The sequence below is a fragment of the Hemicordylus capensis genome, chromosome 5, assembly GCF_027244095.1.
Source record: "Hemicordylus capensis ecotype Gifberg chromosome 5, rHemCap1.1.pri, whole genome shotgun sequence".
Classification (NCBI taxonomy): domain Eukaryota; kingdom Metazoa; phylum Chordata; class Lepidosauria; order Squamata; family Cordylidae; genus Hemicordylus; species Hemicordylus capensis.
The window spans coordinates 238,438,639-238,464,983 of record NC_069661.1 but is presented as its reverse complement, the minus strand read 5'-3'; the positions used below and the strand labels follow the sequence as shown (position 1 = coordinate 238,464,983).

At 41.3% G+C, this 26,345-nt stretch overlaps 1 protein-coding gene and 1 long non-coding RNA gene across 38 annotated transcripts in view; one reads left to right on the top strand and one right to left on the bottom strand.

The window, feature by feature from the left end:
* Positions 1 to 26,345, top strand: part of LOC128326992 (uncharacterized) — a 235,157-nt gene that overhangs the window by 8,549 nt on the left and 200,263 nt on the right. For all 6 annotated transcript variants that reach the window (XR_008308388.1, XR_008308386.1, XR_008308384.1 and 3 more), the window contains exon 2: positions 4,375 to 4,447. This is a non-coding gene — a long non-coding RNA (uncharacterized LOC128326992). The remainder of the gene's footprint in view (positions 1 to 4,374; positions 4,448 to 26,345) is intronic.
* The window catches only part of CACNA1C (calcium voltage-gated channel subunit alpha1 C), an 852,604-nt gene continuing 839,006 nt past the window's right edge, over positions 12,748 to 26,345 (bottom strand). For all 32 annotated transcript variants that reach the window (XM_053254970.1, XM_053254974.1, XM_053254969.1 and 29 more), the window contains 2 exons: positions 23,658 to 23,981; positions 12,748 to 21,774 (listed from right to left, as the gene is read on the bottom strand). In XM_053254970.1, the coding sequence (XP_053110945.1) occupies positions 21,478 to 21,774; positions 23,658 to 23,981 (621 nt within the window). In that variant the 3' untranslated portion in view covers positions 12,748 to 21,477. The remainder of the gene's footprint in view (positions 21,775 to 23,657; positions 23,982 to 26,345) is intronic.

Genomic DNA, 26,345 nt, shown 5'->3' with positions numbered 1-26,345 from the left:
TGAGGTGGAGAGCACAGCTGGAAACTATCAGGAGGAGTAAACACCTCTTGCAGAGGGCTGATAAGCCTTGACTCCCTGCCAGCTGAGAGTTATCAGCTTGGACTATAAAGCACGTCAGCAGCTTTCTGTTAGCTGCTGGAAGACAACATTTGTCAACCCTCGCGTTGACAGCTTTCAGCCCGAGCCTGATATAAAGAACTATTCCGAGCCATGTTTCGTTTCTGCAGCCCAGTTTGTATTGTGGACTATCTTCCTGGACTTCCCTTCTGGGTGGCCAGATTGCTGACACCCAGACTTTTAATGCTAGGGGACTTAATATCCATTTTAAGGCTGACTTGTCTGATGCAGTTCAGGAGTTCATAGCAGCCATGACAACTATGGGCCTGTCTCAACTAGTTTCAGGACCAACTCATTGCCAGCCACACACTCGAATTGGTCTTTTGTTCATATTGTGGGGGGGTGTTCTGTGGGTTGGGGTATCTTGTGGTTTCCATGGGTGGAGTATCCTGTGCACTGATGCCATGCGAGAGATGCCAGAGACACAGCCAATCACCGCAGCGTGGCATTTTAGAGGAGCAAGTGGCACAAGCTGCTGGTAACAATAGTGTCACAGCAGGCTGACAGAGGCTTGGAGGACGGGCAGGTAGGACCCATAAGACCTGCCCACCTTCTCTCAAGAGAACCCTGCATCCTGCACCGAAGTGTTTCGGTACCAGAGAGCTGAAGCGCTTCGGCGCCTGTCCAAAGAGGCACTGGGATGCTTCAGGCTCATCTCTAGTGGCTATAACCTCAGCTCGCAGAGTTTCTGAACTCAGAGCACTCTTGGTCTGCAAAGAACTTTGCATTTTTCAACCTGATGCCTTAATACTAAAACGTGATCCTACCTTTTTACCTAAGGTGAATTCTGCCTTTCACTGTTCGCAGGACATGGTGCTTCCATTCCTCTGTCCGTCTCCATTTCATCCCAAGGAATGGGTTCAGCACACTCTTCCTGTTGGGTGCACACTATGTATCTACTTACGAAGTACCAAGGCAATCCGCTGTTCCAACTCCTTATTTGTATCTTTTCACTAGTTGTCTCTTGGCACCAAGGTTTCCAAGAATACCTTGTCCAGTTGGATCAAGTCCTGCATCTCTCTGGCTTATGATACTTTAAACCTGGCCATGCCTCGCGGCATCACAGAACATTCTACCAGCAATGCAGCAGCCTCCATGACATTTTTGGCTAATACTCCTCTTCTGGAGATCTGCAAAGGGGCTACGTAGTACTCTATTACGCCTTTAATTAAACATTACAAAATATCTTCCTTCCATGCTGCCCAGGCCGCCCTTGGGTGTACCGTCCTTCAACAGGTGGTCTAATTCACATCCTCTTCTCCCCCATTACTCTCTCAGCTTGGGTATGTCCAGTACTATTGGAGGATGACCACAAGCTGTGGAAAAAGAAATGTTGTTCTTACCATGAAAGGTTATTTTTCACAGCCGAGGAGGTCATATGGCCCACCCAAGAATGTTCCTGTCCCCTCTTGTGTCCCTTATGTCTGTATTCATTATGAAGGGCTCATTTTGGGGGCAGGGGGTGACTTTCAGGGCATGAACTTTGAAGGCCACTTCCCCCCCTTCATCTTGTATTCCTGCCTATTGCTTCTGGGTTTGTTTCTTACTGTTCAGTGTTTTTTCTTCCTATGTTTTCTTGTCCTTTTTCTTGAGAACAACAGTTCTGGAACTGGGGTTTGGCGCCTCCCAGGCAGGAAGCTAGCCACACCTTCAGTTCAAAACTAGGTCCTGTCTTTGGAATATGCTCGGTCCACAGCCCATGCTATTGGAGGATGACCTCCTTGGCTGTGAAAAAGAACCTTTCATAGTAAGACCATTAATTTCTCCATGTCAACACCATCAGGAGAAGGCACAACCTCCTTAAATGTCTGCCTGGAGGCAGTGATAGGCTGGATGAGAGATTACAAACCGAGACAGAATCCAGATAAGATGGAAGTACTGATTGTGGGGTGGATGTGGGTCAAGAATGGAAAGATAGTTTAGATCTGGATTGAATTACACGCCCCACAAAAGAACAAGTATGTAGCTTGGGAGTGCTCCTGGATCTAAAACTCACTCTGGTTTCTCAGGTTGAGGCAGTGGCCAGGAGCTGCTTTTTATCAGCTTTGGATGATATGTCAGCCATTTCTGGAGGCAAATGACCTTAAAACCACGGTTCAAGGATGTAGCTATAATTGAGTGAATGGGTTCAAAGTACCCGGGGCGCCCAGCTCCACCCCTCCCTATTTGCTTCATTATCTCCCTCACTCTAAGAGGCTGCTGGAGAGAGGGGTGAACACGGGGCCCCTCTGCCCTAGCTACACCCCTGCAGTGGTACATATGCTGGTAACCTCTGGACTTGGCTGTGGTGATGCACTCTGTGTGGGGCTGCCTTTGTATGTAGTCCGGAAACGACAACCGGTACAGGATGCAGCAGCCAGACTAGTCTCTGGCACAACCTGAAGGGACCATAAAGCACCGAGTTTAAAAACAGCAATGGCTGCTGCAAAATACAAAGTGCTGGTTATTACCTATAAAGCCCTGAACAGCTTAGGTCCAGGGTAGTTGAGATAGTGCCTCCTTTGTCATGAACCCTGGTTCCTAATTCAGATCATCTGAGGAGGTCCAGTTATTTTGTTATTATTGATTTGTCTGGTGGCAAATCAGGACCAGGTCTTCTCTGTGGCTGCCCTAGGGCGTTGTAATGCACTCCCTGTCAAAACAAGAGCTTCTCCATCTGTGATTGCTTTTTAAAAGACTCAAGATACACCTGTTTTCTCAGGCTTTTAATTGAAACTAATTTTGAACTGTTTCATTCTGTGAATTTTTTATAAAAACTTTTGTTTTGTGAAATTGTTTTGTTTTTAATCTGTGGAAGTGTTTTATTTGTTTTGTATTTGGTTTTTATATTGTATTTTGGATTATGCATACCGCCTAGTGATAGATATAAATATGACTGATAGATAGATAGATAAATAAATGCTTCACCTCTCCTTTTCTTGGTTTTAGATTTCTCACTTGCAGTTGACCATTGAAATCCCTCTTCTGTCACAGCCTTTCCTTGTCTCAGTGTAACTCCTGGGCTGCTGTTCTTTTGACATTGCTGTTTTTAAGCAGCTAAAACACGTTCACCAAAGTGTTAGTGGAAATCCTGCCTGGAGTAGTGAAGAGAAGAACTTTCTTTTCCACTAAATAAAGTTCTCTTCGCTACTGCAGTAAAGTCTAGTCCTCTGCAAAATACAGTGGGTGCTCTCTGACCACCTTATAGATTTAAGGCTAGTGGCTGCCATACTGTGCAGCTTTCCATGGTGTGTTTTAATACAATGTTTGTTTGTTTGTTTATTACATTTTATATCCTGCTCTTCCTCCAAGGAGCCCAGAGCGGTGTACTATATACTTAGGTTTCTCCTCACAACAACCCTGTGAAGTAGGTTAGGCTGAGAGAGAAGTGACTGACCCAGAGTCACCCTGCAAGTATCATGGCTGAATGGGGATTTGAACTCGGGTCTCCCCAGTCCTGGTTCAATATGCACACAGCTGGACCAATACCAAAACTGTGCAAATGCAGTTGTGCAGTGGTATGCTAATGGAAATAATAGACACACCATTGCACAACTGTGTTAGTGCAATCATGGCTCTTGTGCAACTGCATGCAAGTTGTGTTAAAAAGCAGGCAGAATATGTTAAGTATTAACATACTTAACAGTATGTTAGTGTGTTTTATGAAAGCCATCAGTACATACTTCAATTTTGGACTTATATTAGCAGAGTGAGAGTCTAACTTCAAATCTAGATTCAGGCCTTGCCAACCTTGCTTTCTGCCTCTCAGCAATGCTGCTAAAAAATGTGTAGTTTTGTAGTGGAGGTGGACCCTGTATTGTTTGCTGGTGGGGAGGGAGTAGAGCATATGCTTTGCACGAAGAAGGCCCAGGTTCAATCTTTGATAGAAGGACATGAACCTACCTGACATCCAGAGACCTGTTGCCAGTCAAGGTAGACAGTACATTAGATGGACCAGTGTTCTGACTTCATATAAAGCAACTTTATATGTTTGCTTGTATTTTTATTTTCTACTGTGTCCATCTGCTTCAAGCCTATTCAGCATAAATAGGCTCTCCAAGAAGATCAGTTTGCCTGGTGTACTCTGCCAGATAATGGTTTTTAAAAGTCTTGGGAAAATGTACAATTGTGCATTTTTGTTATTTGCAGCATATGTTTGTGACTAACTTGTGTTACAAATAATAATTTAAATGGTTATTTTAAATGTGTACATCAAACCTGATTGAAAGTATGTTCATTTTTGTATGTTCACCATCTTTTTTTGTCTCTTTGTCATAGACAAAGAGAACAGAGGAAAAGACAAAGGGGAGCCACAATGATGAGTTCACTTGACTCATGGGAACTATGAAGAGTGAGTATTAATGTACTTATTTGTACAGTGGTAAAGTGTAGCAGATAAATGTGTCCCTGTTCAAAGTGTGCTCTAACATAAATTCATACTGCATTTGCTCAAATGAACAACATACAGCCTGTGTGATGCTTACTGTATGACCTACGTGATGGTGTAGGAACGGGAAAGGGGAGATTTGTGAGGTGTGAGCACTCCTGGTTTCTGGTTGTAAGAATCCGGAAATTATCAATGATCTAGGATTTGATCTAGAGTTGCCAATCTCTGTCAAATGTTGGACTGGCATGGTGCCAACCAGACAGTGCTGAAAATTTCCAGCTGCTTGGAACTGGAAATTGGGGTCACACATGCCTTGCAAATTTCCCCTTTCTTGTTCCTCCAGCATTGTGCGGGTCATGAAAACCCACCCATAGAACATCTAAATTATTAACTTTATCTTGCTTGAATTCTGCATGAGTTCATCATATTGTGAATATTAGAAGCAGGATGTGACTATGTATAACTTTTCTATGTTGACACAGAAAAAAGGGAAGAGGCCCATATCTCATACAGAGCAAGTGCTAGCATAGATGAACTCATATTCGCTTTAACTATAGTTCACCTTGTCTGACATCTCAAGTTATCAGCATAATACTTTGAATGTATATATATTGCTTAAGAATGGTTGGGGTGTTATATGGCACTTTATAATCTCTGGATTCTCCAAAAAGACAAAAGGGGGAAAAAGAAAAAAATTTTTTGGAGAAAAATCCCTTAAGACTACTATTAAGACACCATATTTAGATTGTAAGCTTGCTGGCAGGATCTTGTCAGTTGATGGCTGACATTTCGACAAGTGTTGCGCTAGTACAATGAAAGATGTGCACATAGTTAAGAAGTTTGCTGAGCTGTATGAAGTTGAGCTACTCTACAGTGTTGTGCAGCTGCTAGTGGAAATTCTTCTCCAGGACATATACGAAGTTGTGCAATGTGTTGTTGACAAGTTGCACAATAAGTTACTCATCTTCAGATAGCACAAGGACTAGTCTGGAATAGATGTTCCTTTCTTTGTGCAGCATCTTTGTGCTATGTCCTTGAGCTAGCACAAAACTGGTCTGGATATAGACCATTATGCTTCTACATGCCTTACTTTTTAGGTTTAGCAATAGCAATAGCACTTACATTTATATACCACTCTATAGCCGGAGCTCTCTAAGCGGTTTACAATGATTTAGCATATTGCCCCCAACATTCTGGGTACTCATTTTACCAACCTCGGAAGGATGGAAGGCTGAGTCAACCTTGAGCCCCTGGTCAGGATCGAACTTGTAACCTTCTGGTTACAGGGCGGCAGTTATAGCACTGCGCCACCAGGGGCTCATTCAAAGAAATAATAGTAATAAAATAATTAAAATTATACACACACACACAACTTTTCAACAAAAGTTCTCAAAGTGGTTTACATAGATATAAATAAATAAATAAATAAATAAATAGACTTCCTGTCCCTAATAATAAAAATATATATTATTAAATCCTATTATTATTATCAAATTAATAATATATTATTATTAACATATAATAATAATAATAACAACCTGTAACGCAGTTTTCTTCATTATACCTTTACCCAACTCAGTTCACTGAGTTGGGTAGATGTGAATCATGACTGAAGGTATTTTTGCTAGCCCTTTCATTTCACACTTGACATATTATTATAGTCTCATTCCCCCCCCCCACTTTTTAGATGAATTGTCTTTAGTTTTTCTAGCAAAATTATTTAGGCATAGGGTTGCATCTTTGATCAAGGAGACTGTGGGCATTCTGTGTGGGGTGGTATTTCATAAGCAGGCTTTTCCATCCACTGTAATGGGAGAAACAAACAGCTGTGCTATGTTATTACAAAGGAATGTGCATGTACAAGATGCTCCACCATTGAAATGAGTGGGAAAGCCTTTGTGTGCTCCGTAATTCCATTTGCATGCCAGAATACTACAAAACTCTAGAATGATGATGGGGATATGTTACCAAACAGACCTCCGTTTTTAAGGCAGTATGTATGTGGATATAGGCATTGGACTGCTGGTCTCTCAATACAGTGTTGCTGCTTGTATTTCTTGTAAAGTTTATGTAATACTGTCTCACTGCTTGGACAACATAATGGTTTCATGATGTCATGGCGGTATAGCTGTGAGTATACCCCATTCTTATCATATGTGTGTTGGTTCAGCAGGTCCATTTACTCTTGTTGAGGCAGTGATGGCTGGGATTGTAAACACAGATTGCACTGCTGTATCTATAATCAAAATTGACTGAGATAGTACATTTGGGAATGTATAAGTAGAAAGTGACAAAAAAGTTGTACTGTTTGCAGTAGGTTTCAAGAGGAGGGGATTTGTGTAGAAGGAATTATGATAAAGCAATCTAAACATTATTTAAAAAATTTATTTGCAATTTTAAAATAACATGATTCCTCAGATAAAAATGCATTTTTACAGGAATATACATTTGTCTCATATCAAGGCAATTCTCTAGCTCACTTGTGGGTCATTCATTCTTTATTTTTTAAATGTGTGAGAAGAGGGTGAAATGGCAGGCTTACATTATGGTTACAAACTGTACAGCTTTATTTTACAGGGACAACTTGGCCTTCGTAGTTTCAGTATGATAATTAAAACTAAGACCTGGTAAATAGCTGTATGTGGGAATGCTGTTAATAAACATAGTATGGTTATTTAGGTTTAAGGAAGAGGGAAAGGTGAAAGAGGAGTTTATATCTTGAGTTGATCTACACTCTCGAGAGTTCAGTTCATTCATGGATCCAGGGCAATTAGGAAAATGGTTACATGCAAAACTCTGTATCATATCAAATAAACATCTATAGTTGATGTGAAGTGAAGTTCAAGGGGTGTATCTTGAGAGCTGTGCAGGAGCCCACCTCATATTGTAATGAATGGGAAGTGTAGATACTCAGTTTTTGTCAGGTTCAACTCCGCAGTTTAATGGAGGAAGGATTAAAATATACTGGGACTATGATTAGCTTGTAAAGGCCTGAGCCTGTATTCTGTGACTGATGAAATGAGTGAGAACATTGCCTAAATGGATCTTACTCAAAAATATCTTGGCTTTTGGACAGGATTGTAATTATAATTTCAAAATGGTGGCCCCCAACTGCCGACTTCAACAAAAGCATGAAGCATGTGCAAGGCAGAGTGGGCGTCATAAGGAGCTAGTCAATCTACCCGCGACGTCCCTGCACAGGTGCAGAATCCATTCCTTAGGAATGCAATGGATCATGATCCAGATTTATTATTTCAAAAGCTTTTTGCTCCTTGATTTACTAAGTTTCACTTGTTGGAAGGAACCCTCTCAATTTTTGTATACATGTCCAAAGAAGGCACAATGTGACCTCTTTTGCTGAGACATGTTGAGGTTATCAAATTTGTCTGCAGTAGAGGCATCATTGACATAAATATAGCTTTATGAATCATAAAATACCTATTGATCGGGACATGCAACATGTTCAGTTCATGAAAGAATGCTGTGGAAGCTCTGGGTGTGAAGTTATAAGGTATAGGATCTCCTTCTGTGGTATTGTATTTTGGGGTGTTTATTTCAATGAGATATTTACAGTGTTGATACCTTGAAATCTTTTCCTTTTCAGATGTACAGCACTTTACAACTCTTTATCCATTAGTGCTACAAAAACTCTAGGAACCATCTGGGTTTCTAGTAAGTTCCTAAGTGTAAATGGTAAATTGAGAAAATAAATTAGCATGTAAGTGTGTTGTATGATAAATGTTCCTCTGTTGACAGACATTTCCAGATATTGTAATAGCAGCCTATTGGTGACAATGATCACCAAATCAAATAAACAAACAAAAAGATATGATGGCTAAATTTATTTAATGTGACAAACTTTTGGACGGTGAAGGTGTTTGGCATCAATTTTGTATTATGCTTGTGGCAATGAAACCCCTGAGAATGATTTGCTGAGCTGGTATGAACATTCCAACTCATTAACATTCCATACAAGGATGTATGTCCCTGTGGCCCATCGCTGGATCCCCGAGGCAGGCTTGACTGTGTAGGAGAGGAGAGGGACCTCTTAGCCCAATATCTGTGCACCCCAGGCTTGGACGCTAGTGAGTGAGTGACACGGAAAGATGACTATGATGAATGGAGTCAGTCTGCTTTGAATCGGCCCCAGCTGTGATGAGCTCTGGAGTGAGGAGACCCGCTCTTTCCCCTGCAGCATTTAGACAAGCAGAAGCTCAGAGAAGTGGAATGGAGCAGCACAAGCAGGTGGAGTTAGAGGACCATGCGAGTGTGTTGGAGGGAGAAATCACCTGACACTTGCGAGGAGGAAAAAGGCCCTGACTATGACAGGACAGCAACAGAAGACATTCTCTGGAAGCCTGGGGAGACTGGAGAAGGGGGAGCTGTGAAATAATATGCCTACCAGTATCCTGACTGAAGACCAAGATGGGGACCAGATAGAGAGAGACCAGCTCAGAAATGGGCTGCTGTTAACCACCACTGGCTCTGAGACAATAATACCCTTCTTTGCAAATCCTGTTGTCTGTTATCTTCTCTGTTGCCTAATGATACTTGGCCATGTTCTGGAACTCTTTCATGTGGAACTCCCCGCTCTGAGACGAGAAGACACCCACAGTCCCAAATATATACAGTACAGCTTATCAGAATCTTTTCTTTGTCTTGGAAGTGAAGGACTTTGCGCTATCTCTTGTCTCAGTGACATAGGAGGACAGACTAGTGAGTCAGTGGGTTAGAGGGTCAAGACACTGGTCATCCCTTCTCTACTGCTCTGACACTATCCCTTTAGAATGTAGATTGCTACTCTCAGGGACACTTGCTTCCTTCCTGCCTTGTCACTTCCTCTCTCCTTTCTCTCCCTGTTCCTTCTACCTTGCAACATGCAAGCTCCTCTCCCTGTACCATGTGTGCAGAGATGCAGAATCCATCTGCATCCAGATAGCTAGATAGATTAGAGATCATAACTCCTCACTTTCCTATCTAGAAGGAGTTCTCTAATAAATACCATTTGTATTGATTTCAAACTATGAACTAGCTCCAAGTTACTTTACTCTCAGCATACACGCATGCCTAACTAAAATCTGCTGTGTTGTGCCTCTGTGCACTCTGCTATAATGAAAAAGGGTTTCTCTTACCAGAGAGAATTCCCAACAGTATAAATTCCCAGGGATTTAAAAGGGACTTTTTCAGAAGAGGATTGTTACAGATTATATCCATTGTCCTTAGTGGCCATTAGTCAGGACACTGAAGATAAAGTGCACTGATAAAAACATTACAGAGTGATATCATAGAGAATTGCTTAATGATTCTCTCTAAGGGCTAACATGATGTCTTTGGGCTGATCAGTATGGCAGTGAAATGGGGTCACGCATGGATAAGGTAGAGGTTTCTACGTACTTGAGAGACTCCCCTGGCATGAAGGGGTTTTTTTGTTTTGTTTTTAGGGAGATAACCATGCTCAAATTCTCCTGATAAGAGGAGCACATATGCAAAGCTCTCCCAATAGCAACAGAAAGTGAGACACAAACTAAATATTACAATAAGCATGTTGTGTTGGCCTTTGAGGACTTCATCCCCTCCCCCCAGTAGCAGCCATGGTGGAAATTGGGATTATGATGAGGGTAAGGGTTAAACTTCCTCTTTTTCCTGCTTGAGTCTTGATCTGGATTAGCCCCTTGTTGCTATTTGGGGGGCGGGAGAAGCACACAAAGGTCAATACATATTTAATACAATATGTACTTTGACCTTTGAAATGGTTGAAAGCAGTGACAGTGACAAAAGAAGTGTGGAGGGATTGTCCCCACTTCAACAAATTAAAAAAAGATAGTGATAAACTGGCCTTTACAAGGGACAAATTGAACTCATGCAGCTTGGGTGGTGGGGAGGAACCCCTCCCCCCATTCCTGCTGTACTGCTCAAATTGGGAGTTGTGTGCACCCAAACCCAAAACCACCTACCACTGATCTGCAGTACTCTAGCACTTGAGTTTGACAGCATAGCTTGCTGTGGATCAAGGCCTGAACTCTCCGATATAGTGTAGGGTCATCCCCCTGCAGTGAACCCCTTTCTTCCCACATTGTACTACTCAAGTTTAGGGTTGGCGAAACAGCTTGCCCTGCAGACCCCACACTGAATCATCATTGTGCTTAATGTTGGGGCTGGCGATTTAGTGTGGGTATGGAATAGCATCCCCATGCTGTACCATTTGGGTTGGAGGCTTCTTCCACTGTTGTTCCCTCATGAATTCTCAGCCCTCCTGCATTGATCAAATTGTGGAGAGAAGAGAGGTTCCCTTTTAGGTCCCCAACTTGTATTGCTCTATTTCCTATATGGAGTGCAGTTTCCATGAAAGATTGCATTGAATGTATATTGTATTGTATAAAATGTATTTAGATTTTCTCCCACTACAAATAAAGGATTTTTGTATCCAGCTAATCTCTGTATAGGAATTATGTAACACATGAAGTAATTGTGCCCTTTTACTTTAAAATAATGATGTTACTTTGTTGTATAGCCATTACCTTCTTAGGGTCATTATTTTTGTATGATCAGTCCACTACTCTATGGGGAAAAGGATGCATGGATGAGTGTTCCTTCCCCACTTCTACTCCCCCACTCCTCATGTATCAGTTTATGCCCAAATTAAACAATTGAACTGGATGTCATTGGAGATTCCTCCCAGCTATTTAGTTCTATTTCTAATTATACTAATTTCACTTCTCTTTGTGTGGTCACTACCTTCAAATTACCATGGTTTATTTGTGAAAAAAGAGCCCAAAATTATTTCATTATGTATATAGAGAAAATAATGTATATGTAATATACATTACATATAATACAGAATATATTACATTACAGAAAATAATGTATATGTAATACATTATTTTCTGTATACATGTAATGGGGGAACATGCATGGAGGTACATGTGGCTGTCAGTGCCTAATTACAGGTATGCTAAATTTCTGAATTGCTTTATTTTCTATGGACAACTTGCATTTCTCCCTTGGGGGAGCAAGCAAGCAAGCAAGCAATCTAATGGACCTCAAAATCAGGCAGACTGTTTGCATCTAGCAGTTAAGGCAATGTTGAAGCTTTCAGTTGTGGGGGCAGTGGGAGGAAAAATAGGAGAGACAGGGAATTGGCCTTCTTGAGCCCCAATAGCTTATAGTATCCTGGAGATGAGCAAGTAGGGTGTGTGGTGGGGATGGGTGGGTGGAAGATGAGCAACATTTAAAACTCTCCTTCCTGTGCTATGCTTCACTGCTTCCAGCTATAAAGTTCTCAGGGTCAGGGTTGGCAGCCAACCCGGCTCCTGCGATTTTTAGCATTAAATAGCTGAGTTTAGGAAGGTTTGAGGAGGATGGGGAAATAAAGTATGTCCTTTGAGGGCCTCAAACAGTGCTTTCAGACTTCTGTTTCAGCGTAGCTGGAGCTCTGAATAAGAGCACTCCTTTTAGGGGCTAGAAAAACTGTTGGCAAATGTTAAGGATTGTATTTTTATTGCTGTCTGCTGCCCTGGGAGAATTTTCTGAAGGATGAATTAGTAATTTTTCAAAACAAAAACTACATAATCTGACAGACGGGCTGTTGTACCTAACTAATTTCCATGTAAGGAACTGTAACAGTGTTTCTCAACCACCGGTCTGTGGACTGGTGCCAGTCCGTGAGGAGTTGAGTGTTGGTCCATGCTGGTCCATGAGGAATTATCACCCCACAAAACAATTTTGAGCCAGTGGGGGCCACTGCTGCTGAGAGCTCCCTGGAGCTCATTTCTAAGTAGGCAGCCCTTGCTGTGGGATAACGTTCATTTCGAGGAAGCTTAGTCAGTGTTATCCCAGCAGCGAGGGCTGCCTGCCTAGAAATGAGTTCTGGAGAGCTCCCAGCAGCAGTGCCCCCCGGTTTGAAATTGTTTTTGGGGGGGTGCCTGGGGGTGGGGGCAAGTGGGGCATGACCCCTTTACTAACTGCTAGTCCGGGAAACTGTGCACAAAGAATGTACCGGTCCATGACTCCAAAAACGTTGAGAAACACTGCTGCAACGTATGAAGTAACCTTTTCTAATATGAAGTCGGAATCCATCCCATGATTTTGATTAATCTGTATTAGAGATTCATTGAATTCACTGTCCATTCATCTATCCAAGGACATTGTTCCATGTTTCCTAAGACACTTTATACACCAGTACTGTAATTTGTTACACAACTAGATGTAAAATCACCTAGAATGAAGTTCAGACTCTCAGTCAGAAAAAGACACAGGAGCCTGGCTGAGACCCATACAACTGTTATATTGGCATCAGTCTAAAGAAAGCAATGATACATTGCTTTGGAAATTATCAAGAAATGTAAAAAATGCATTTGCCCTTTTTTGTTGTTGTCGTTGTCATAGTCATCAATGGGGTGGGGCTTGGGTTAGGATTAGAAAACAAAGCAGAAATAGATGCAGTCCTGTACATAGTGCTCCTTTGGCTGTCCCTTCAAATTCCAGTGCATTGGGGGTTGGGGTAATAAAACAGGTTGGATCCCTTGCAGTAGCAGCAATATCTGCACCATCATAATAATCAACATCTTCATTGTATGTGTTCCCCTGAAGAAGCAGACGATGCAGAAACATTCTGGGGCTAAGGGAATTCCAGCTCTGGATCATTAATCCCACATTTCCTCCCATTGTTTAAATCGTATGGAATAAGGAAGGAAAAAGAAAATACATCCAGTAACATGACCGGTCTGGTGGAATGACCAAAGATGATGGGGGAAGATGGAGGTCTTGGTATTTGCAAGAAATGTCTTTAGTCTGCAGTGTAGACAGTTGTCGAGCTGCAGAAGTGGTCAAACTCAAAAGAGTGATAGTTGATTTTCCCCTTCTAGAAAACAACCCAGTCTTTAGCTTCTGTAAAGCTGCCATCTGCAGTGCAGTGATTGTATCCAGCATGCAAGCCCAATACAAAGGAAAAAGAAAGGACATTTTATAGAACCAAATCTGACCCCTCTTCCCTACCAGACCATGCCCCACTTAAAAGAGACAGTAGCTCTTTGCTCTGGCCCATTGCAGTCTCTCTCCTTGTCTACATCTGTGTTACAACCAATTAAATGGCAACCATGCACAACCATGACTGTGCTAGCACCAGCAAGCTCTGCCATTGTCCACCAACTTCTCAGATACAAACATCTGCAGGGCACTTTTCTGTTTGCATTGATTGACACCAAAGAGGATGTAGGCTGAGAACAGTATATTAGAGAAATAAGCTCTAACATGATTGCTGATAGAATAGTACTCATCACAGAAGGAAGTGCTGTAATCTGTTGGCTAAATCAGGATAGAAATTTCTTTCTCTAATCAGACATGTAACTAATATTTAAAGTGACCAGTGATGGCAGAAGAACTGCTTTAAATAAATTGCTTTTTTCAGCACCCAGTTGAGCACCCAGTTCTTTTCATTGTTCCCACAAAAACCCAGTACCTTATGTACATAAGTTTATGAATGCTCAGTACCTTATGTTCATTAATACCTAACCCTGGTGTCTTCTATATATGACCATTTGTTTTGACAGAAATTATAGCACCAGTATATACTAAAAAACAACCCCATTAACTCCTGTCAGATGTATAAATGTTGTGGATTATGTGAGCTGAATGAAGAATTTGAGTAAATAGGTGATTACACATTCGCATGAGAGTATGAAGAATATGCACAAATGGGCAGTGTAACAGGGGGCAGCATCCAAACTATGTTAGTCATAACAAAATCCCATTGAAATTAATGGAGTTAAGTTAGTTATGACTCACATCTCATTTATTTCAATGGAGCTTAATCATGACTAACTAGTTTGGATGCTGCCCAGGAAATTTTGTATATTGCCTGGTAGAATGCATAGTTTTCAAGTGATGTCAGTGAATATTGATGCATTGACAGTGTAAACGTGCACTGCTTGGTCCTTATGCACAGAATTAATGTGCATTTTGATCAGGAAATATATGAAATCACATTCACCAACATCACTTGCATACATTACATATTGATCTGGCAGTGTACACGTTTTCTTACTTATGCTGTCACTTGTTACATGTTCTCTATGCCTTCATGTGAATGTGCAAAGTCACCATTTAACTCTCATTAACCTCAACAAATATTCAACAAAGCAACACAATACTTAGAACTGGGTGCATGAGAGACCATTTATCTGGCTAAAGGTGCTCACATACCACAGGAGGTAAGGAAATAGCACCATATACAACCAGTTACCTCTGATATTATACCACATATAGAATTAACTCCTTTAAAGGAACATATAGCAACCAGTGCCTCAGTTGCTGATAATACACAATATACAACTGATGATAAATGTGCAATTGTGTTTTCATGCCCAGTAAAGAATAACCACAATTGATCTCCCCCCCCACCCTTTAATGCATGCTTACAATGGGACTGGTGATTCTGATCCAGTTTAGGTCTGGTTCACGTGTATATTACCTGAACTATCATCATTTGATTATTCAATACTTAATAGCTCACAGCTAAATGTGTGAGCTGACTCCATAGAAAAGCTTTGGGCTCATTTTGATAGTACTTGAAAGATGCTTCAATGCAGGTCTTTACCGTGCCTCTGAGGTAATGTCAAAAAGGTCTGGATAATTTGGGAGGAGTCCATAACACACTGCCTTCCCACATTAAATAACCCCTCTCAAAACTGTGGCAATGCCATCATGGGAAGGAGTCATGTTGTCTTGTCCCATGTGGTCTGGAAGTTCAGACATTATCTTTGTAGCACAGGAAGAACTCACTGTAGTGTTTTCACACCATGTAGGTCACTTCAGAATAGACCCCTTGAAGTTTAGATGGTGTAGTAGTTCTGTCTATGGCGTTTTGTCTGTTATGGTTCATTCACACACACAATTCATCACTTGCTGCCAGAGTAATTACTGAATGTGCATGAGTGAACTGGCTCATAGTGATTATGAGTACAGAATCAAGGAGTGGCAGCTATTCTGGATTAGAATCAGACTGAAAGTATATGATCTAGTGCATGCAACCCTCGAAGCAGAAGTACTAAACAGGGATTTGTCAGACTTCTGTTCCCAAGTGAAAGTGTGAAACTAAAACAGCAACTTGTTTTCAGGTGGACTCTGGATTACCCCCTATATGCTTATTGATTAATTATTGGCCAATATCAATATGTGATTATGGGAATCTTCTTTATAGGATGTACCGGTACACACAGTAGTGTAATGTCTTTTCAAGGGCCAAGAATGAATAGAGTCATTCTGAGAACAAGATTTTATTGATTTTTTGGATGGTTCTATCTATTTAAAAACAAGAGTGCTTTGTTAGAAATTTGTATAGGAAAATGCATAGTTGAGACAAATTTGGAATATGATGGACTTGACCAAATTGAAACTGAATCCAGGCAAGATAGACATGCTCGGTCAGGAAGACTGTTGATTTTGTTTCAGCTAGTTTTTGATGGGGTAGCAATACCCTTGAAAAATAAGGTATGCCATTTCAGAGTGCTCTTTGATGGAGCGTTCCCAGTGTTTGCTGTGGCCAGGAGTGCTTTGGTCCACGTTTGGCTGGTATGCCAGTTGTACCTGTTTCTGGGGAAGGCAAGCTTTGCCATGACCTTTACTACATTGAAACTGGACCACTGCAACTCACTTTATGTCGGTCTGGCTTTGGAAATTATCCAGAAGCTGTAGTTGGTATAGAATGGTAAAGCTAGGGTACTGAGAAGGGCCAGCTTTTTGGAGCAAGTGATTTCTCTTTTGCATTAGCTGCACTGGTTGCTGTTCCATTTCTAGGCATATTTCAAAGTGTGCTGGTCATTTAAAGTTCTAAATAGCCTGAGATCAGTTCCCTAAGGAGCACTTCCTCCTGAATGATCCTGCTGTCCACTAAGGTAATCAGCAGAGGCTCTCTTGTGTGTCTGGCTTGCATTCAAGACACAACTGGCAGAAATTTTCCAATCATGCCTCCCCGCTCTCTGAAACGTCTTGCTCTGGGAGCTCTGCTTGGCCCCTTTCTGATGGCAGTCCAACATCACCAGAATACTTTTTAATTTTAACTTCAGCAGACCTATGGCCTAGATTTTATTTGATTCTGTTGGCTCTCTTCCTTTTGGTATAGTTTTAGGGTTTTGTATTTTTATCTGCTGCCTGTTTACTTGTATATTCATGTTTTTGTGGTAATAATTTTAATTTAATGTTGGCCATCTTGAGTAGTTCAAGACTGACCTAGAAAGGAGGGATAGAAGTCTTATTATTAATAAGACTTCCTAGTGTATTATTAATAAATTAGATTAATTGTTATAACAATGAGAAGCAAGGTAAAAAAAAAGGTTTTTTTAAATAAATAAAATAATTCAGTTTTTGAATCAAAAATACAATCAATCGCAAATCTGGCTTCAGTTTCTGACTTCATTATAATGGAATTTCCTTGTATGTGTTTATGATTTGTATTTTTCTGTTTGTTAATAAAAATGAGTTAACTTACAATCTTTAGATATGCTCTGGGCCTCCACTGCTGGAATGCATAGGATCTGAAGTAAAGGTTACATGTCCAGCAGAAGGCACACAGAGAGTCAGAAAAGACAGTGGCTCACATACTGTGCAAAGGTACATCAGCCTAGTATGCATACTGTGCAAATGATGTCATATTGTAAACAATGGGCTTATTCTCATGTAACATTTGTACAAATTTTGTATTTGTACAACTTGTGTGCATGCAGCATTACTAGGCTGATGTACCATTGTGCAGTTTGTCAGCCGCTGGCAGACTTCCAGACTAATGAAGTGTTAATGTAAGGAGGTTCTGCAGGAGTGCACTGGAAGCCAGCATGCAACTCCTCTTGTCCCCTACTGTGCTCTGTTGAGCAAGTGGGTAGATGTCTGAGCTCTGGAAACGCCCTGCAAGATTGGAAACAGGTCACTGAGGGTCAGCGAAGTGTTTCCGATCTCACAGAGTGCTTCCAGAACATGAACTGTACTTGGAAGTCTTAGTCCCCTTGTACAACAGTGTGCCTGTAGGGGTTGTATATGGGCTCCCAGCATGCTGCTGCAGAGCATCCTGACATGCATGCTTCATTAGTCAAATTGTCAGTCAGTGGCAGCAGTCCTACACAATTAAGTACACTGAAGACCATTTATTTCAGTGAGTTTAAGTGTGCTTTCTTCTATGCTGAATTGAAGCCAATAAGCCAGTGCTTGTTTCTGAAAATAAAGGATAGATAGATAATTCATTTGCTGTTAAGTGTGGGACTTTTGCTGCACCACAGAAATCTCAGTTTGTGCTACTTCAGCCAAAGCAAAGTGTAGGAACAGGTTGATAGTTTTAGAAGTCACTCTCCAAATTTTTTTACTGTGGGATGGTGAATTCCAAAGATTCAGTCCCAGTTTCATATCCTGGCTTCTTCCTAAACTATGTTTAAAGCAAGCCAGAAGATGCTGGGATTGAATATCATGGCTAATCCTGACTTGTTCTAAACCACAGTTGGAAATAGAAACCTCCTTCACTTTGTGCGCAAGTCCAAGGCTCAGGAACATCATACAGAACCACAATTAAACCATGGTTCTATGTGACATATTAATCTAGCTAGAGTTAAGTGTTGGATGGGGACCCCTACAGGTCATGTTGCTTATCTTCTTGCTGTGAGGCAGCATATCTTATACAAAAAGCATCTTCAGCTGTTACCTGTCAATTTTTTCAAAATAAGAGTTTCCTTAGATATTTTTGGCCTAGCTGAAATTTCAATTGTTTTTTCTGTCCTAGTTTCCATTAATATGCACAGTGCATATGCATTCCCTCTTGGTTTAAGAAATGTGCACACAAAAGGGTGCTGCAGGTTTGGTTCCAAGAACCGTAGTCTTGCACTGTGCAACTGGGCTGCTACTATCAGCTCTAACAGCACCAAGCACCTATTTGAGATGATCCCAAACAAGTGATTGGTGCTATAAGAAATGGCTGTGCCATCCAGTGTTCCCTGTAACAAGGATTCCCAGGTGTAGTTGTCTACAACTCCCATAACCCCGAGCCAAAGGCCATTGCTGCTGGGAGTTGTAGTCAACAACATCTAGGACATAGGAAGCTGCCATATACTGAGTCAGACCATTGGTCTATCTAGCTCAGTATTGTCTACACAGACTGGCAACAGCTTCTCCTACGTTGCAGGCAGGAATCTCTCTCATCCCTATCTTCCCTGTTACAGGAAACATTGGTGCCAACCATATGATCAATCAGTCAGTGGCAGATATGTTCAATTACATAAATACAAGCAATTTTATGGCTATTACACTGCTATGTACACACATCTCTGGACTGGGATAATGAATAATTGCCATATGATTTCCCTTCAACTTAAAAAAAAACTTTTTAAAAACAGTCATTATGTCTCTGCTGATCTCAGTCATTTCCCCCCATCATCTAGACATACCAGGTTTCTTCAGCTGCTCTTCATATTTTTCATCATTTTGTGAATCTTTTTCAATTTGTCAATTATAAAGCAGTTATAAAATAGATCATTACTTTCCGTATATTTTATGCAGTTCTTCCATTAATAGAAATGAAAGCTCTATCTTATACTTGTGCATCTGGTTCTTCTTTCCTATGGGTAACATACTGTTTATTCTTGTTTAATTTTGTTTTTTGCTGTCAATTTACCTCTCTAGTTTTTTCTGGTCACTGAAAAATGTTTACTCTATCCTCAGTTTAAAATATTTGCAGTCCCTCTCAGTTTGCAAATTCTGTACAGTGTACTATATGCCCCTTTTGGCCAAAAAAAAAGAAAAGAAAAAAGTAACACTAAACCAATGACTAACTCCTGAAGATCATTGTTCTTTCCTGTTTGATGTCACTACATTAATTATTCTCATATATTTACCATAGTAAAAGAATTAAGATATTTTCCTTTACTAGAGTTGCTGATGCCAGCTCAGTTTACAGGAACGGATCTACCTAAATTATCCAGGAATGTGGAGTTTGCCACATCTTTTAGTGAGACTCATTGAGAGAAACTGTGCAAAGGCATGAAACCTGGATAAAAATTCCCAGCTTCAGAAAGCAACATATTCTTCCCATCTCAGTTCATTATCGTGCATGTTTAAGGGAGTGCAGAAAAAGTAAAGTGAACACAAGATATGCAAAATCAGTTAACGTTCAACCTGTCAATGGGTTGCAGAATAGTTACTTAACACCAGGTACACTTTGTTCATTGTACAAACTAGAAAAGAAAAGAAAAGAAAATGTATCCCCTTTCCCCCAACCACATGTAGAAAAGCACTTAAAAGTTTAAAGGTAAAGCTTGGCACAATCCAAATACGAAATGATTTACTTTACATGCAGCAAAATATACAAGAATTGTTATTTTTTCCTTTAAACAAACTTAATTCATTTATATTTGCTTGTCACAATTGCAATTCATTTTAAAAAAATAGTTGAAAAATACTGAAACTGACCTGAATTCAAGTATTACGGTTTCTTCAACAGAAACATTATCAATGCAATAAAACATCACACGGAATATATCGAAACGTAACTCCTTCTTACTTTTTTGTTTAATCCCCTTGTTTTTTTCTATACAGTTTTAATGCCAACACAATTCACAAATTGTATTCAAAATTAATATTATTGCATTGTTTTTGCATATCTTGTGGAACAGAAAATGCAAAGAGTTACTGATTCCCCTTTCAAAAGCAGAGACAGTGGTTTTATTTCACACTCAGTGACCCCAGATACAGCTCTCTTGCAGTTGTAATCAGAAGTGGAGAACTGTATGCAGTAACACACTTTCAGGCGTGCATTCTCACTCACTCAGTCCTGCTCACTCACTCAGTCACCTGCAAATATACCTAGCATTAAAAAGAATCCAATTCGACCACTCATATGTGCAAGACTATATCAAGTGCATTGCCTACTATCTTTAAATTATAAAACAACAACAAAAAATGAATTTCCCATTTTTTCAAATAAAATTACAAATTCTGATGTACATAATGGTTGGCAAAATTCATCTAATATCATTAGCTTCTACCAAATTTAAATGGAGAAAAACAATTTTTTAAAATAGTACAACGTAATCAAACCAATTTTAAACATTGCAAAGGTGAAAAACAAAAAGAAAACAAAAAGGTTGGTGATTACAAAACTTTGTAAACACTCCCTTTGCCCCCTCCCTCAAAAAAAATACAATAAAATAAAATATTCAAAAATAAAAAAATGGAACATGCTTTCAAGAAAATATCAAACAGCAAAAACAAGGAGAGATCTACATAAGCCCATCACCACCTCTCTTCGAAATGGGCGGGTTGCCTGAACTCCGGTATGACAGAGCTGGCTTTCTGCTCTTTGAGCAGATGGCGCAGCTAGCTGTCTGAGCTCTGATTGGTTGGCAGAGAAGACTGCCTGAGCTCTGATTGGCTGGCAGAGCAAACTGCCTGGGAGTCTCTGCATTTCCATCAACAAGCATCTGCAATATTGCCACCTGCATCTCCTATACCCTTGCAGCTTCTGCTTCCTCCTCCTCCTCCTCAAAGTGCAAAGATCCGCAGCAGAAGTCTTCTATTCCACCTGCAGATCAAAAGGGCCTTGGCTTTATGGAGACGGTGAGGCTCATACAGAATATGTGCAAAATGATTCTTTTTTGTACAAGCAAAGTTGAAAGACACCCGTTTGATACAGTGTCCTTTTGGCTAGGGCCATCCATAGGAAGCTGAGGTTTTCCTTCACATTCAGGAAGCAGCCGTTGTTCCTTGTGCAGGGACTGAAAAAAGGAGGGAGCTGACTCTCCTCCTCCTCTCCTCACTCTTCCTTCATGGACACATGCTGGGGTTGTATATTCACTCCTGAAAAGCTCTTTTACACTACCCAACTCTGCGACTCCTGACAGAAATGAATGAAGAACGCTGTTCTGGTTACTCCAGGTCACGAGAACAGTGAGGCACTTCTGAAACAAACCCATTAGGAACATTGAAACAAATTAAAAAACCAGCATCACTTTCAGCCTTGGCAACTACAGGCTGCTGATATAAATCCTGCTGTCTTTAGGCTCCTCTTGATTTTTTCTACAATCTGGGTTCTGGACTGCCTCCTCTTCCTCTCCCAAACAGTCCTGCCCTGGGTCCCTGCAGTTAACAAAAGGCAAGAGGTTGCCATTGGGGCTTGGCTTGCTGTTACTGTTGAGAATGTTGTCTGCAGCATTCTCCATCTCTTCTATCGTCAAGTCACAGGCATCAGCTAGCTCGTGGGTCGTGACCTCAATGAACTTTGGATCTTGAGCAAACTGCACCAGTCCTTCAGAAATCAAGACCTTTAATGAACCAGAAGATCAAACACAAGAACAAAAGCATAAGCCATTATTAGTATCACCTGTTATATCAAGCTCGCCCCTCCAAAAAAACAACCGTGAAAATTCTTAGCAGACATAATTTGGTGGTGGAGGTTTTACGATACAATAATCTTCCATCCTCTTACTAGCACAAAGAAACGTAGTGGAATATTCATGTTGGTTAGTGGAATCTTACTTTGACTTCTTTTGCTTCCAATCTGCACTATAGTGTCTCTAGAGCAGCTATTGAGGGTCAAACTGCACATTACATTAAATAGGTAGTTTGGCTATTGTGTGCTTTGTTTTGCTGTTAAAAATCAGTCACGGGGTCGCAATCCAGATTGAGTTCCTGGCAGGGGTGGAGGGAACCCTTTCCTTTTCTACAGTCCTCATTTGGATTCCACCCCCCACCCCAGTGGTTGCTGCTTCCCCTAGGAGGGAAGCTCCCATGGGCACCAACGGGAGCCTCTCTCTCAAGTAAAATAGTAGCCATGAGGGGGACAATCTGGATCAGGACTGGATGGAGGGAGGGAAAATATTAAAGCCTCTTTCATTCCTACTGTGATCTCAATCTGCCCTGCAGCTAATTTTTAACAACAACAAAACCAAGCATGGAAGGGCCAAATTATTCCAAGCCCTTCCATGCTTGTTCCCCCCCCCCTTAATATAATGTGTCGTTGGACCCTTTCTAGGATGAACCTGAACTGCAGTTTGGAGCACAGTTTGAGCACAGTTTGGAAGCTATGTGGGGGAGCTTTAAGAAACAGGAGACCAGGTCCTTACCTGCTTGCCGCCACCCTAGCAGGAAGCTGCATGGGGTAGCAGAGAGCAGGTAAGGAGCTGCTCTCTTCTTTTTTAAAGTTCCCCTGACCTGCTTCTGAGCTGTGTTAGAACCATGTTTCAAACTGTGGTTCGGGCAAATCCCTAGCCCTTACCTCTCCCCCAAAGCTATTAACACATACTAAGATATATTCTGGCAAACTTCTGAAAGTGTAATTTAGTTTATTAACTAGTAGTAAACTACACTGCCGCTAAGTATGGTTATTTCTTTAATTTACAGCAGATAAAGCTACTACTTTAAGGAATACTCTGGTTAAAAGATCAGAAATCTGGATTTGGGGTTCTGGAAATCTAACCAAGCATGTAATAAAGTTTGGCTATATCCCTTAACCCCAATCTCCCTGTTTGTATATGGCTAACTGCATCTCCTCACTGAATTATACATTTATTGCTAATCACTTTTTGAAAAAGGCTGAGTTCACAGAGGTTTGGAAAACTGCAAGGCTGGGATAGAATTCATGGTTTTGTGCAGATAGATGGTTTTATCAGAATTCTAAGAACATTTCCTTCATCTAAAAGAAAAGTAAGGTAGCTCCTATGTTTGTGTTAGTCCATAAAATGATCCCTATTTAGCTATTACAGGAAAACCTTGGTATTTGCGGGGGTTCTAGTCTCAGCTACTGCTGCGGATACTGAAACTGTAAATACTGAGGCACTGGGGCAATGCAAAACTGGGGGTTAGGTTCCAAAAGGGCAAAACCCAGACAAAAACCACAAAATAAAGTGCTCCGCGGGTCTAGCAATGCCCTCCAAGAGACTCAGCTCTGCCATCTTGTGGCTTAAAAGTTGCATTTTCCTCCTGGGGCAAATGGCTTCTGAGTACAAAATGGCAGCCAAAATGACTTTGGAGGTCATTTCTAGCCACTCCTGATCTGCAGATATGCAGATTTAACCCTTTAAAAACCATTTCCCCCCTTGCATATACTGAGATCAGGTGCCATTTTTCCAACTGCGGATACATGAAACTGCGGATGCCGAATCCGTGAGTAACAAGGTCCTCCTGTACTGATGCCATATCAACTCACCGCTTCAACAAGGCTGTTAGCACTGCCATGAAATTGTCTGCCACACTCTCTGGTTTGGCTTGGAACTGTGAGGGACACTGGCCTGGCCTTCCGCCTGCTGCTAGAGCTGGTGGCATCAGAATATAAGGAGCTGCAGTGTATTGATGGGAAGCTACTATTAAGTTTCTCATTGGACTCCTCTCCATCAAGCCACAAGGTTTTAATAGGCTGCTGTGGCCAACCCTGGGTACAGGGAGTAGCAGGGGGTGTAGCACATGACCGAGTGGATCTTAATGGTGAATGGCTTCTGTGAAGGAGAGGACTCAGACCTGCAACTGCTAGCACCTGTAGAGAGAAAGAAGGAGAGCATGGTAAATGATTATGGCTTCAGACTGAATTATAATATGGGAAAGATACTGACTAGTGTGTTTTGAAAAAAGCCCAAGCTGAGCTGGGAGACTGGCCGCAGTGATTTGTAAGATGTAAAGGTCATTGCTTTAATATTCTGATGCTTAATCTTAAAAACATTTTTTTCTCTTTTGTACTCACAAAAAGTAGAACATGGATTAAAGTGTAGCTTGGTTTCCTACTAGATGACAGCTTCTTCTTCATTCATAATAACTGAAAACCTTATCCATTGAACTGAAGTGCAAAGGGGTTAAACATGCCATTGATAACTTAATTCCTCTGTGCACAGAGCCATGTAGAAACTGGTGAGTCTTTATTTCATAAGTTTAATGGACTAGAAGAAGACTTTGGATGGCCAACTATGTTCTTTTGATTTATCTGGTAAAAGCTCTGATACTATATGATAGCATATAAATATTTTGAATAATAATAAATAATTATTATAGCCTCATCTAGCAGCAGTCACAGCCTCATCTAGCAGTAGTCAAGGGGAATGTATATTCTACACATTTTTGTTGCTGGTCCTTACCCTTGTACCAAGTGCAAAGGGCCACCATTGACTTGCAGCTGTGCTTTGCTTGTGTGAACCCGCACCACTACATGGGTCCTAAATAAATAAATGGCTACCACAATTTCTGTGCTGGCTGTCAAACAGAAATCTTGGTGACTGCATATAGAATACCCATGTGGAGATGCTGGTTCACACAACGAGCACCTCCACACTAGCCCAAGCCATCCGCAAGCTAAGTGTAGCCCTGAGGTAATTGCATTATGGGGCTGGCATCAACCAATAATTCTCACTGCCGGTACTGATCTCATTAACATTATTATTTAGTACTCTTTGTGGTAGTTGCTGTAGTAGTAGTAGTAGTAGTAGTAGTAGTAGTAAGAAGACCTCTAGAAAGGGGATGTTGATCATACAGATTGCTTCCAATATGCATTCAGTTCCCTTGAACCAGAGTTTCCAAATTTCTTATGGAATAGAATTATTGGACTTTTAGACTTTTATTGTTGTTTGAAATCTACTTGTCCATTCAGATTGTTGACTCAAAAGGAAATCTCCCTTTGTCCCTTGGGTTGCCTTTTCTCTAGAACCTACATATAGCAGCCTGGCCACTTTCCAAGGCTATCATGGGCCATGTGAACCCTCAACTGCTAACTAAGAAACACTTCCTTATGAGCCTCCCTCTGTTCCCAAGCCACCCACTTCTTAAGCTGAAATGCATGACCTGTCCTTCTCAAAGGCTTCCTGAAACTAGCATTACTGAATAGGATTACTCTATTAAGGCATAATGAAGTCATTTGGCTGGCTTGCAAAGTACTCCACAGTATGACTTAAAAGTAGCAGAACCTGTCCTATAAGGAACAAACAATATGGCTTTGAATTATACTTAAATATGAGGATCATCCAGACCAGTGGAGTAGCCCCTAGTGGACAAGGGAGAACAAATGTACCTGGGCCTCTGGAGTCAGGGGCCTGCTATGGTATCCCCTCCCCCAGAGTACTGCCTTGTCCTCCTCCTGCACTCAGCAAATGAAGCACTCATTGGCTGGGAGTGCAGGGCGTAGCCCCTCTCCTGGAGGTTTTACAGACAAGGCTTTCCCCCTGAATCCACTCCTGATTGGAGTGTGCCAGTCCACATATTTGCTGGATTTAACCTGACCTCCTGTAGGCTATTAGGGACCAGGACAGACAGGGCTTTGTTTTTCTTCAAAGGGAGACTGGGAATTCTGGCTTAGCCGGAGTTATGTCCGGGGTAAAAAAACCCCTCTATTTCCAGCAGCTTTTGAAAAAAACGCCAGGGCTTCTGTTTTCTCCTAAGGTGGTGATGGAGGTGCTGATGGCTATGCGAATGGTCCATCTAATCCCTCGAATTAAAGTGCCTAGAATCTGCTGTGAAGCAGATTCACTCTTCAGATACCCCGAGGCATAGAGCTACGCATGAAAAACCTCTTGCTTCTTTCCAGTAGGTGCTTTGTTTGCTGCCTGGGAAGGAGTGGGAGAGGGGCCATGTGGCCCTTCCAGGGTGCTACCCACACCCCTTCCATGTGATGTCCATGCCCCCTGCATTTTACTTTGACACAGATCGTGTTGTGGCTGGCAAATGTGCACAAGGGGGCCGTAGTGGGGGAGGGGCTGCCATCAGCAACCTGTCTATGAGCTGCCAGTAAGCTCCCTGTGCCCCTGACCAAGACTAACTGTAACCTTGGCCCAAAGATAATTATTGTAACAGAGCAAGATCTTTGTTAACTGGCAAAGAGTCACCTTTTAAAGTAGTATACAGAATATCACTGTTCCTA